A 13,748-nucleotide genomic window follows, 5' to 3' on the forward strand; every position below is an offset into this window, starting at 1 on the left:
TTGGTCCTCACTATCTGCATAATGTTGCTTTACTATGGATAAAGTTTACCTGAAAAAGTTTCCCCTTTGGAAGTTTACATCTATGAAATTGTATTTTGAGAAGCATCTCATTGTTTATTTAGGCTTTTGTTTATTTTTTTTATTATTTTTAGTATTGTTGTACTTATTTTTACTGTTCAGCTGCTCATGTTAAACTTATTACGTGTATAAAAAACATTGAAAGCTTTCTAATATGATTAATAATAATCTACACTTTACCCCATGAAATTTATAGCTACAAATCACAAAAAATACGTTTTTCACTTACTAATTGTTACGATTCTTATTTAAAACAGGAAAAGGATGTGGTTACAAAAACAAATTTGATAAGCGTTTTTCCCTTCCTTTTATTTTGTTTCGCAATAAAATTGGAACAGAAATTAAAGCGTTTAACAACAGGCTTCGTAATATTAAAAATGTGTGAGTGTGGTACATAGTTTTTTTATACTCCCTTGCTTGATATCTGACATATTTTTACAGCAGGAATGTTTCGGCCAACTTAAAAAACCCCGGGATCCTAATATAACACTAGATTCCAGAGGTCAAATCCTTTCTTTTTTTTCGTATCTAAGAAAACCATTCTAAGAAAACCATTTTTTACTGGAATGTCCTAACAATAATTCTATTTTGCGACAAATTACATTTGACCTCTGGCAGTAGATACTTTCTAATACGATTGAGGTACAGATTACTGTGAAGATGCATCATCAGGAGCACCCATAAGTACAATTATAACATAATTATATTATAATTGCAACACAAATAACAAAAAGAAGTAGTTCCTTATTTTCGACCCCAGAGCTCTTTGAGATAAACTCGAAAGTAGAGGTTTTAATCTCAAAGAGCTCTGGGGACGAGAATGGTAGTTACCATTTCGCAATAGCAGAAAAGCTTGTTCTTCAAAGATGTGATTATTGTGTCAACTATTCAGCATTATCAAAAACTTTTACGTATTCCGGTGAGGAATGTACGTCAAAAAAATGATGCACAATGATGATAAAAAAAGTGGAGAATGTCTGTTCGGGGCCCTTTTTGGGGCTGGGGAGAAGGGGTTTCAGCGGAAATAAACCCTACGTCCTTTTTAACGGTCAGTAAAGTTATCCACGTCAAAATAAATATGGCAGCTCAGAGGCGGTGCTTGTAGGTACAACAAAGAAGATGTGATAACTTATTATATAGCTACCCATCCTAATGTGGTTAAGTACCAGAAGCCCAGGTTCTCTTTATAAATGCCTGTCCGTCATCGCAAAATATTGGAAAGTCACTTCTAACCCCAAGAAGTGTCTTTTTTTGCAGGTCGTATCCATGTTTTTATAGGTCGGCTATTATATATACCTAAAAAACTGCAGCGCAGAAACAGCAACAGAATGCAGTTTTTACTCGGTCTGTGATCTGTGGATGCGTAGGATTTAACTTTATTTTTTAGTGTTGTTGTCCAGTAACGTTTAATCTAAAAAATGAGCCACAACAAAGAACGCAACGCAATGATAGCTACAATTTTGCCACTTTTTCCAAAACAACTTTAGTATTTGCTAGCTAGCTATCTAGCTACAATCGTGGACAAAAATATTGAGACTAAGGCAGTTTTTTACTTATTTTCCAAATATGGACAAAAGAGTGAATTAGTCAATACTCTGCAGCCGGCAGTCTGCAAAGTCGCTACTTTTGCACACACGCAGGCCAGGCAGAGAGTGTTTGCTAGACATAATTCACGTCGGGGACCATGAAGGCCCCGAAATCGTGATTAATGGCCTTGCTGACGGCAGCAACAAGTAGCACATTTTAAGAATTTCGGATTTACCAAATAACCTAAGATCCGAAGTCCTAAGTCCACTCTGAACATTGAAAATTGAACTTTGACAAGTTGAAGATATGTGAATTTAATATAGAATGAGCCTACACACTTACTTGTGGTTACGAACTTCGAAATTCCTTGTCTTGTCCCAACATATTGTGACAACGACTGTAGCTATATATAGTTCTAGTTTACTATGCCATTTTTCATTCACACTTGCAATATTGAATTAAAATTTGGGGTCCTCCAAACAGTCTTGACGTTAATCATATTATGGTTTTGCAAAATTTTGCTATTCGACTCATGTCTTTGAATCTCGAAGAGCATCATCCAGCACCGACATATCCAGAGGGGTTTTGCTACCAGTTTACCCGTATGGGATCCCAAATTCTTATACCAAAAATGAAGTAAATATAAGCTCTAAGTAGTATGTTTTTCTTCAGCAAATTTGCGATCCTTCAAAACGATTAAACTGCTTGGGTTTGACGTACATGCGATCACATTCGTAACATTTGAATGTTTTGAATTCACGAGCCTACCACCATCTTTACTCACTTGGCAATTTCAAAATAAATCGAGTGAACGATAGCTTCAGCCTATGTAATAGACCTAACTCTATGTCTGTGAACGTAGGCTAGTGAAAGGTTTCCCGTCAAAATCAATACAGCGCTGGGGACAAGGTTGGTAATCACAATTTTATTGGTTGGTAATTCGTATCAAAACTTCGTATCAATAATTCATAAGGCTTAAATTAACATCAGCATTCGGCACTGCCGACGTTACAAAGATACCGTAGTTTCGTCGGCAAAAAAAATTGCCAACATAATTTTGTTGTGAAATTTAAATGAATGGTATTATGAAGAACGTAAGGTATAGAGAACATTAAAGTCACAAAGAATACTGTGAGAAGAGTGCGCACCCATGCAAGTTAAATGTAGCCAGAACATGTGATAGGTTAGGTGTCCCGCACCTTAATACAGCTTTCGGACAAATGTTCTCATGATGTAATACCAAAGAAAACACATGTTCAATAAAGTTTAAAAAATCTTTTTAAAAGGGAAAAGAGAACATGTTTAGTAATAATGATCAAAAAAATTGTATATTGTATTAAAAAGAAGTCCAGAAGTTCTGTCTCCCACACGACACAGCAGGCAATAAGTCAGTCCTGCCCTCGGTTTTGTGAGAAGAGGTGTTCTGCGAAGACTCTAACAATTGAGTCTCCTGTACAGTTCTGCTTTGCATTGAACTGTGCCTGTGACAAGCACTGTCGAAGCATGTCACCGGTGACTTCTTCGATGTTCAACTTAATGATCCCCTGACCTTCAGTTCGTAAATAGCATGTGTACAACTTACTTTTTAATCAGTTTATCTTTAAACACAGAAAGCTAGTTGGAACAATTATGTAAAAAATGCAAGTATATAATAATTCTATAAAATTTTGCTGTTTTGAGTGCCGCAAAGCCATTTTCCAGCAATCTAGGGAACTCAAAACCCAAAATTTCCCCTTCTGCACCAACCTTGGTGGTGCCTCACGGAGATACTAACCTAAGCAAAAGTTGGGTATAAGAAAACGGTAGTCCCAAAAAAACTCTGAATACGTCACTATCCAGTCACCTGTATGGTAATTTTGAGCTCCTCAAATTCTCTGATATTGTCCAATGTCACAATATTCTATTTTTACATAAACTATTTCATGAAAAATGTCCTGCTTCTATCTTTATACATTTGCGGTTGACTTCACCCATGCTCAAGGCACTTGGGCAAAGAAGATTGGTTTGCTCAATCTCCCTACCTTTAATATATGCTGTTTCTTTTGGTAAAAACTTAGTTAGATTTAATGCCATTAATTCCTGGAATAAGTTGCAGTCTTTAATGACTAGAAAATTTGTTTCCCTTGATTATTTAATCCTAGAAGTGATCTGAAAAAGTACTTTGTTTCGTCTTACTAATCCTTCTCGTTTCTCGCATGGTTGTTTATCATTTGACCCACTATTATTACTGGAATTGGGACAGGTAACATTGTAAACAGGTATCCTGCATGGCGCACTGAATCCACTATGCTATCAGGATCTTCACAATGAGAAAAGATTGTGATAGCATTGTGATTACCATTTTAAGGTCCCAAAAGTCATGATGGTTTGCGATGTTCATGTTAAAGTGCCATGTGTGGTGTGTTAAAAATTGAAATATTTTGTTTTTAACTTTAAATCATATATATAATTGTTATAATTATCAGACCATTAACCATGTTTAAATACTGTTTAACTTGTTTTGCTAAACTTCTGGACTGCAAAAGACATTAGATATTTTTAAAAGGCATGTTTATTAGCAAAAAAATTTTTTTATGTAAATGTGGGACATTTAAAGTCTTAAAAAGTTTTTTTTGCATAAGTATATATATCCTAGCCATCAACAAAAAAGAAATCCAAGATTACATAATATCTTGCATGTCTTTTGTTATCTAACTCATGCTCATGCTGTATGTTATTTAGAGCAACAAAATGTTAGCGTTGACCTCAAAAGGAAGATTGCTTTTTCAACAAGGAACTCGTTTGTGCTCCACAGCTGGCTATCAGTTTTTGGATGTCACCACAGATTCGAAAAAAGGGTATGGCATATTAGAAATGAAGAAGGGCCGTGTCAACAGTTTGAGTTTAGAAATGATAACAGAACTGAACAATGCAATAGACAATCTCGAAAAGGACAAGAATTGTCGTGGAGTTGTAATCACTTCAAAAGTACCAGTGTTTAGTGCTGGTCTCGACATATTAGAAATGTACCAGCCTAAGCCTGACAGGTTGCGAGAGTTTTGGATTAGCTTTCAAGATTTAAAGTACAAATTATTTAGTAGTAGTATGGTTTTGATTGCTGCCATTAATGGTGCTTGTCCTGCAGGCGGGTGTGCAATAGCATTCAGCTGTGATTATCGACTATTGTCAGATGGAAAGCACAAAATGGGATTAAATGAAACTTTACTCGGGCTTGCTGCTCCTCTTTGGTTAAGCAACTCCATGAAGCTTCTTGTTGGTCATCGACAAGCTGAAAAGTTGCTTAGTTTAGGTATAATGTGCCCTCCTACTGAAGCTCTTAAAGTTGGCATGGTTGATGAAGTAGTAAAACCAGATGAGTTGATGAACAAAAGTTTGGCAGAAATGGAAAAATGGTTGAAAATTCCAGATGTTGGCAGAATCCAGACAAAAGTTTTAACAAGGAGGAAGTTTCTGCAAGAATTTCAGGATGGACGGGAGGATGATTTAAACTTTTTTCTTCAAAGTATTCAGAATCCTCTGCTCCAAGAACAACTTGGTCATTACCTAGAAGCATTGAAAAAGAAATAATTTGACTTAAGAATCTAGATATATTTATTTTTTTATCTTGTCTCTTTAAAGATCCCTGCTAAGTTACTAGAAATAATATCTTTTCCCTTTTATTTTTATATGAGTTGTTCAGTTTTATAAAATAAACTAGAGATATCTATTCAGTTCAAACAATCATAACCATTTGGATGCATTTGACTAGTATATATATGACCAATAATGACCGCTTTGTGAAGTCCTAATACTCCTTATATATAGCTTAGTAAAATGTGTTACCTATATGGTTGTTTTTTACTGATTTAATTTGGAATGAAACAAAAAAACATGTTTTTTTACGACATGAACATTAATATGTGGCTAATTTTTGTACGATGCCAAACTAACAGTGATGTTTTTATTATTGCATTACAAATTGGCTTTTTTTTCGTAGTACATAGCATGTATAACAAACTGGTGTAACAGAGTAAAATTATTTTCGTATGCTTATATTGTTCTCATACTGTCAAGTTAGGGATATATTTAATGTTTGTGTAATGGTAGTAGCGTTGTCACCTGATTTAAAATGGTTGGGCTCTCAAAATACATAGCTTCACATAATACGCTCTTTTTTTAAAAGCATACTTAACCTCAGATTCTCTAAAATATAAGCATAGAATGAGCATAGAATAAGCCTAAAAACTTTTCCTCCCATTGATTTGTTCCTAAATCAGGTGCAAGGAATACTGTTACACAAAGAGATACATAAAAAAATTGATGCGGTTACAAAAAACAGCATGAAGTGATCTTGGAACTACTATGTACAAAAATGAAACCTGTAACCAAGGCAACAAATTTAATTGAAAAAAGTAGAATAACAACAGAGTGGCTTTTCTTTTCAGAGAGTAAAATTAGTTTTAAAATTAAGCAGATATATATTTCAAGCAAAATTTCATGTTTAAATTGAAAACATCTTAAGCATATTGAGGTTGTATTTAATCTGAACAACTGAGAATCTAAACAATTTAATTTTATTAAAAGTCATATTCTCTTAATTTTTATATTTTTTAGGTTTAAAGTGGTAATAGTATTTACTAATAAAGCACAACAAAATCACAAGGCCGTTATGCAGCAGGTTTAAGCAATTTTATTACACAAAGACAGATGTGGCTTACAGGAGGTAATTTTCAGCTTTTTCAAAAAACTTTTAGTTCAGTGTTTATGTAACAAAACCATGTGTCAAGTACGTTGTGCTTAAAGTCACACTGAATCGCTTAAGTCCTAATAAAGGTTGGCATTAAAAAAATAATAATCCACATTCACATTTACCCACTGCAATGTTTTCTTGATTAACAGACTATTTGTTTCTGAACTGTGTTCCTCTTATGACAATCAATGTCTAAAGACAAATAACATTGCGTGCAGAAAGTGATTATGTCTTTCTTCTGTATCTTTTTGTATTTTTATGCTAAGTTAAGTTAATTTTTATTTGCCCATTTTTTATGTCAAAATATGGCTACCAGTAGCAGTACCTCCAGGACCCACAATAATGTTATTTTCTTTTCTGTTTCAAATGTTTTTGTTACTAAAAGTTGGATAATATTGCTACTGGTCAGGAGGTAAGGTATTAAAGGTGCTGATTGACACGCAGTAAAATATTTTTTGGCTGTGATTTTTGATTGTTTGATTTTTTCAGACACAGATTTAGTCAGTGGTACTGACAGGCTAAACCTTTTCTATTGTTTGAACTAGTGCTAAGCAGGATTTCTGCTGGTAAATGTATTTATTGCATATAATTTCTCTATTTTTTAGTTGCTACAAAAGATATAATTTGCATACTTGTTAAGAAACAAGACAAGTTATGTCTGTCAACTATGCAGCTGGTTTGAGCAACTTTCCTCATATACACAAAGGCAAATGTGGTTTACCAGAGGTAAAAATTATTTGTTTCACTAAATGTAATTAATTTATAAAAATGCTAGTGTTACAACATGTTTTCTTGTATTTGAATAGATTTACGATTCTCCAGATGTTCTGAAAAGAGGAGTAGACCAGTTAGTCGAGTTGATTAAAAACTCGAAGCATATGGTTGTACACACTGGAGCTGGCATAAGCACTGCAGCTGGAATTCCAGACTTTAGAGGGCCCAAGGGTGTATGGACACTGGAGTCGAAAGGCCAAGCACCAGTTGTGAATATTGGTATGTATGTTACAGGCTTAAGAAAGTGTTTTAATTATTTGCACACCATTAAGTGTGTTTGCATGTATGCTGATTCTTACTCCTAGAGTATTGATAAGAAAATCGTAATCAAAAATGTCAATATTTTGGGGTTTTTTTGGTGTATATATTTATATATGCAATTATACTTTAAACATTTTGATGTGCGTATGTTTAAATTTAAAGGGTGTAAAAATGTACGACAACTTGTCATGTTGACCAAATGCTTGGAAAATTTAGTATGCCTGAAAAATCTTAAAAAGTTTATTTTGTTTCTAAAAAATTCTTTGAAATCTTGTTGTTGGTAATGCTTTTTGTTAAGAAAACTTTGGTATTTGTGCACACCATAAAAATTTCGTTTTATTATTATATTTTCAACATTTCTCATCGGGACATACAGCTAGTCTGATGTTTAATTAAACTTCTGAAAGCATTTGCCTGCAAAACTGTTTTTGAAAGCACCAATTTGTCCTGGGAATTTTAGTAGAATTCCTAAAAAATGTCTAAAAACTCCTGAAAGTTTCTATTTCTTATTTTACCGTTCCACCGCAATTATAGTACACTCTTGTACACTTGTATATTTTGTGATCTTAGATTTCGATGAGGCTATTCCAACTAAGACACACATGGCTATTCTTGGCCTGCAACAGTCTGGTATTGTGAAATATGTTGTGAGTCAAAATATTGATGGATTACATTTGAGATCAGGCTATCCCAGGTAAAACTTGTGTGATGACCATTCTGTGGCATCGGTGTGTTAATTTTACAACTTATGTGTGTTCTAAGTATCTTGTTTTCTAGCAATATGTTTGCTAAGGATTTTTAACCCTTAGCCTTTTGTGTTGTTATTGGTGGTCACGGATAAGTCCTAAATGGTATCTGTTTGGTACCCGTTGGAAACCTCAATTTATCTTCTTCCCAATGAAAGTCACTTTTTTATAGCAATCTAGCTCTTAGGAGTTCCGGCGCTCTCACTGTGGACATTTTTTGCTCGATTTTCTATCGTAGATCTACATAATCCATCGTCTATAGGTTGACATTGTAGATGCTGATTTTTTTGTGATTGCTTTTGTGTTCTTGAAGTAAACAGTTAAATGGCTTATTATTAGCTGTAACACGAGACAGCTACACAGTTACCGCGTAAATTATGAACAAATATATGTTACTCTTTGTGGTTGCTACAAGATTGACCCAATTTTTATAGTAAAAATAAAAACCTTTTCTTTTTAACTTATCTTGCTTGAAAAGCGTAACTCTTAGGTTTCTAGCAACATAGAATGCTTGGAATGCTTTGGGAAATCTTAGAAGATACTTTTAATAATATAAAATTTTCTAACCTAAACTGTCGCATTTGTTACCTATTTAGTTCTAATTTTTAAATTTTATTTTGAATTAAAATTAGTATTTCTGTGTTTTTGAATTACCTTCGCACGAACAAATTCGTTTGGGAAAATTGGTGAAATTTTTGTCAAGTGATGAAAATTTTATTCCTAAAGTATGATTTTTTCCGACTGATTTATCTAGCTTTCTTCAACGAATGTGTTGATAGCTTCTTAAACCAGAGGTTATATTCATTATTTTCTGTTTTCTTTGATAAAAAAAACCATCCAGTGAGTAACATAGAAATGCCACTTGAATTAATCCGAAAAAAAAAATTGACAAAAAAATTTGCTAAAAAAGTTTTCTTCCACGAAGATTTCTCTGATAAAGTACTTCAGGTATCTCAGCTGTGTTATGAAATTAAGGGTGGCAGATGATGGTACAAATTATAGCCCTTGAAAAACTCCAAAATATGTATCTTTTATTTTGCTAGATCGCAGTTATCTGAATTACATGGAAACATGTTTGTGGAAAAGTGCGAGAAATGTGACCACGAATATTATCGACGAACACCAGTTTCTACCATGACACAGAAGCGAACAGGTAATGTTTGCATGCAGAGAGGAAAGCGTGGTCTCACGAACTGCAGGTTGGAATTTTTGTTTTTAAATTATAAATTCTCGCGCGCACTATTTTTCTCAAGCATTGGCACAAAAATCAATACAGTCGTACCAGTCTAAAGATGAGTTAATACGCTCAAAATAATTTTCTCTGAAAAAAATATCCGCTTGCGAGAAACATTTACCTTTTTACCAAGTTTGACCACTGCATTATGTATTCCTTGCTATAAGGTTTTGTTTGCACTTTTGTAGAGGAAAGTTGAGAGATACAATACTTGATTGGGAGGATAACTTACCCTCGGGAGATTTGTATAACGCAGAAATTGAATCGAAGTATGTATACTTTTTGTGTGTGGTTTGTATCTAGACTTTGGTATGACGAGCTTTAATGAAGTCTAGGACATTTTTGATTAAAGATTTATCTTTAAGGAGAATAGCGTTGACGAAAAGGCCCAAAGCAGGAAAAACTCTGGTTGATTTTTTTTATCTTTCAGAATTTTTCATGTTTAGAAAAGCCGATCTGTCGTTATGCCTTGGCACGACATTGCAAATCGTACCAAGCGGTAAGCTGCCATTATTTACGTTGAAAAACAAAGGCAAGATGGTGATTGTAAACCTACAGAAAACAAAATACGTAAGAAAGTCTTTTATTTATTCAGTCACATTTGTTGCTAATACAAAATTTTTCAGTTCTCGCGGAACACTTTCCAACACATTATGCTTAGTCTTGGTAATCTATTTGGAGGAGAAAGAGAGGGGAAGTGGGTGCAAAGGGTAAAAATGTCGTTTCCTTAATTATCCAGTAGAATAGAAAATGAAAGATAATTTCCAATTTAAAGCCCTTTAAAACAAAAAATTATGGGAGTAGAAATATAGAAGATTGATTCTGAATTTTGAAGACTCTTCTCAGTGGGCATTAATATTCTATTCACATTGCTGTTGTTTCGGCATCTCTTCGATATCCAGGCTTGATGTGCATTTCATTGCATTTTTAATCCTTCAGCGAGCCGTTTGTTTATATGTTAAGAAAACGTAATTTTTAAACAAAATACGACTATTCTGGAGCTGTGGTGAAGTGTGAGTTGTCATAAGTATTTTTCCAAATATTTTACATACTATCGTAGTAACAGTATTTGATAACCTTCGTTAATGCTTCTGTCGCGATAATTTTTTCTTCATTTGGTTCGCTTTTCCACAACATTTAGAGAGGGGCGTGCTTATAAAATTAATTTTAACTTAAGAGCGATTATTAGAGGGGGGCTTAAATGGAAGGGACTCTAAAAGGGACTTCAAAATTCTTTATTGGTTTCCTTGAAAGTTTAGCTAATTAAGCGGAATTATAACATCATCGTTTAGATGCTCCAAAACAGTTGCTAGTATAAGTAAGTTTTAATAAAGAGTTTGATAAATTTAAACTTCATTTTTATTTCAGGACAAAAAGGCCGACGTTCTTATTCATGCCTATGTCGATGACGTCATGGAACGCGTGATGAAAGGACTGGGTTTGAGTATACCGGAATTTCAGCCAGAATTTTATTTAAGTAGCGTGATTATGTTACCTGACGACCAGCTTAAGATTAAAAAGGTAGATGTTTCAGAAGTTAAAGCAGAGGACAAATCCGCGTCTGAGCAGGGTAGGTTAGACCACAACGATGACGAAAGTAAACATACCGAAGATGAAAAATCAAATGTAATAAAAGACGATAGTTTTAAATCTGACAATTCAAATATTAAGAGTGTTACAGACCAGCTTGGTGTCAATAACAGTAATGAGATTATTCAAGAGATTAAACAAGAAGATAATGCAAATCCTAAGAGTAATGATGAGTCGCACATTAAACCAACGGTAACCAACGGCGGTGCAAATGACAGACTTCCTAAACGTGAAATGACCGATATTGAAATTTTTGAAAATAAAAAACCAAAAATGTGAAATCAATTTTATGATTTAATTTATTACACTATACTAAACACTTTCGCTATTTCGAAAATTTGCGACTTTACGAAATGATTCTACGCCGGTGGACTTTTTTCGAATAAAGCTAAACCTTACTGGACAAAGTGTTTGTCACCTAAAGAATTCGCTATTTCGAAAATTTGCGACTTTACGAAATGATTCTACGCCGGTGGACTTTTTTCGAATAAAGCTAAACCTTACTGGACAAAGTGTTTGTCACCTAAAGAATTTTTTTATTGACAAATACTTCGATCCAATTAAAAACAATAATTCCAATGTTATGGGTATTTCAGGCATCCAAATTTGGACCCAAATTGTGGATTCATCCAAAATTCTCTGAAAATTGTTTTTACCGGAATCCATATGTTAATGAGTTATATTTTCATCACTACTGAAAGTCGAAATGAATACCTTCTCTGATATTTGAACTAGAAGAGGCTAAAAAGCATTTTCTCCTAAAGTTTTACCCTTAAACCTCATAAATTCCTCCTAAATGTCGTAAAATTGTAAGTTTTAAATCCATGACCACGCAGTGTCTAAGTTAAGCTAGTATACAACTTTTATTCGAATATTAAGCACCTCTGAGAAAATTCGTCATTTTTGTCGATGAGAAAAAGTATATACAGTATTATATGTTGTTACTCAATTTTTATTGTTTTTAAAGTATTAAATTTACTGTATATTTATAAACATAAAAGACGAACGTACAAAAAAAAAACACTACCCTGGATTATTGCGGTGAGAGTGACTTTAGCTTTAGAGTGTAGCCTAGTGTTACCCTAACTCTTTATATGCTTGCGACGCCTTGGGAGGAGACGTGCAACAAACAAATACAAATTTATTAGCTTAGCTTTGGAAAAGTTATTCAGAAAAGAAATTAATTTTCCTTGGTATTTTATCAACATATATTTTATAACTTTTGTCTGGGCTTTTGAGATTTAAATGTTCAGACATGGCAAATGTGGCTAGGATGGTCCATTCTGTAAAAAAAAGTTTGTGAATTTAATTAACGAACGCCTGTGGTGCAATCATTTGTCCGCTGATGAAGGTGTCCGCGAAGTAGGGAATCTCATTTCCCCGCTTTAATTCAACGGAAAACGGGTTTACAATCTCTGCCAAAAGTAGTTCAGACAAATGGAATAACTGAAAAATGTCAGAAAAGAAGATAAATAAAGAATTATAATTCCCCCCCCCTCCCTACCCTTTGATTTTTTTGACACAATGTTGGACAACCATAGCAGCAAACTCTACCCCTACAAGTACTGTAAATAACGGTGCCAAAGATGTTCTTAAACGTGGCCCCTCAACACCTTTATGTACATGTCGACAACCCTGGCAGAAGTGTTCGCATTTTGAAGTGTCCGTTAATTAATAAGTCGATTGTATTAGTTTTCTTGTATATTGAGTCTCAAGGCAAGTGCTGCTGAATGCGACAGTCGTTTTCTTGTCATTACACTCCACCTGATTAAAGTTGTTTTCGATCTTTTACGAATCTTATTTAGTGTGATTCTATTTGGCGAGGGTTGAAACATTTGAACTCAATTTTGTAATTACGTCAAAAAAGCCAACTTTTCTCAATACTAACATTTACCTGCTGAGTTGTAGCTAAGAAGCTTGCTCAAAGCAACGCTCGCTTTGACACAGCTTTTATCTTCAAAGCAAGTTTTATGTTGTAAAAAATCCAGCTTTTGTTTCTCACAACAACCTCTATTATTCTCTTAATGGCGCTGCGATTTCTAACAGTTCTAGCTTGAAAATTTAGGCAATGTTTTCACTAGACCTTATTATTATTATTATTATTATTATTATTCCGAATGTTTATACAGGATATAGCCACTTCAGTGTTTGAAACACTGTTATTAATGTGGGTCCTGTGTTCGGAATGTATACATGAAGTATACACCGGCATTACCTACCCAATTTCCCTCACATGGCATGGGTTGACCCGTAGCTGTAGTAAAGACACTTGCTAAACATGCCCGCGCTGTGGACCGAACCACGGACCTTGTGATTACGAAGCGAACTCCATAACCACAAGGCCACGCGCTATGAACCGAAATGAACTTATATCGGCATAAAGTTTCATACCGCAATGAAATTCACGGAGTTGTTTTTCATATCTGTTTTTTTTTTGGGTCTTAGATTTAGAGGTAGTTAGTACAGATATCGTTTTGGTAAAGCGTTAGCTTCCAGCGCAAAGGATTGTGAGTTTAGACCCCGGCTAAGTCATGTCAGGCTATAAAAAAGCGTGGATCGATCCCTTTTTCTTATCGTTTAGAATAAAAATAGAATTGATATTTTAGGCGGTAGTCTATTTTAGCCGCAGTCGTGCTTTCTCAGCTTTCGTTACTTCAATGGAAGTTTTAAATGTACTTCAAGCGCCCATTCGCGACAACCTCTATGGACAAGATTGAAGCTTAGTCAAACTATTAAGGCAATGGTTTTAATGGTTATGTTGGTCATCACTGTAAAAATTAATTACGAGAAGCCAATAATCCGCAAATAA

At 34.3% G+C, this 13,748-nt stretch overlaps 2 protein-coding genes across 2 annotated transcripts; both read left to right on the forward strand.

The window, feature by feature from the left end:
- The first annotated feature begins 4,291 nt into the window (after positions 1-4,291).
- On the forward strand, positions 4,292-5,637 carry LOC130640079 (enoyl-CoA delta isomerase 1, mitochondrial-like). Its single transcript, XM_057447124.1, has one exon. The coding sequence runs from the start codon at positions 4,336-4,338 to the stop codon at positions 5,170-5,172; it is 837 nt and encodes a 278-aa protein (XP_057303107.1). The 5' UTR covers positions 4,292-4,335; the 3' UTR covers positions 5,173-5,637.
- Positions 5,638-6,174: 537 nt separating this feature from the next.
- On the forward strand, positions 6,175-11,220 carry LOC130640063 (NAD-dependent protein deacylase sirtuin-6-like). The gene is made up of 8 exons (XM_057447123.1): positions 6,175-6,307; positions 6,940-7,060; positions 7,141-7,327; positions 7,940-8,063; positions 9,159-9,314; positions 9,538-9,618; positions 9,796-9,919; positions 10,718-11,220. The coding sequence occupies exons 2-8, from the start codon at positions 6,989-6,991 to the stop codon at positions 11,216-11,218; spliced, it is 1,245 nt and encodes a 414-aa protein (XP_057303106.1). The 5' UTR covers positions 6,175-6,307; positions 6,940-6,988; the 3' UTR covers positions 11,219-11,220.
- The last annotated feature ends 2,528 nt before the right edge of the window (positions 11,221-13,748 follow it).

This window comes from Hydractinia symbiolongicarpus, chromosome 1 (genome assembly GCF_029227915.1).
Source record: "Hydractinia symbiolongicarpus strain clone_291-10 chromosome 1, HSymV2.1, whole genome shotgun sequence".
In the NCBI taxonomy this organism is placed as follows: Eukaryota; Metazoa; Cnidaria; class Hydrozoa; order Anthoathecata; family Hydractiniidae; genus Hydractinia; species Hydractinia symbiolongicarpus.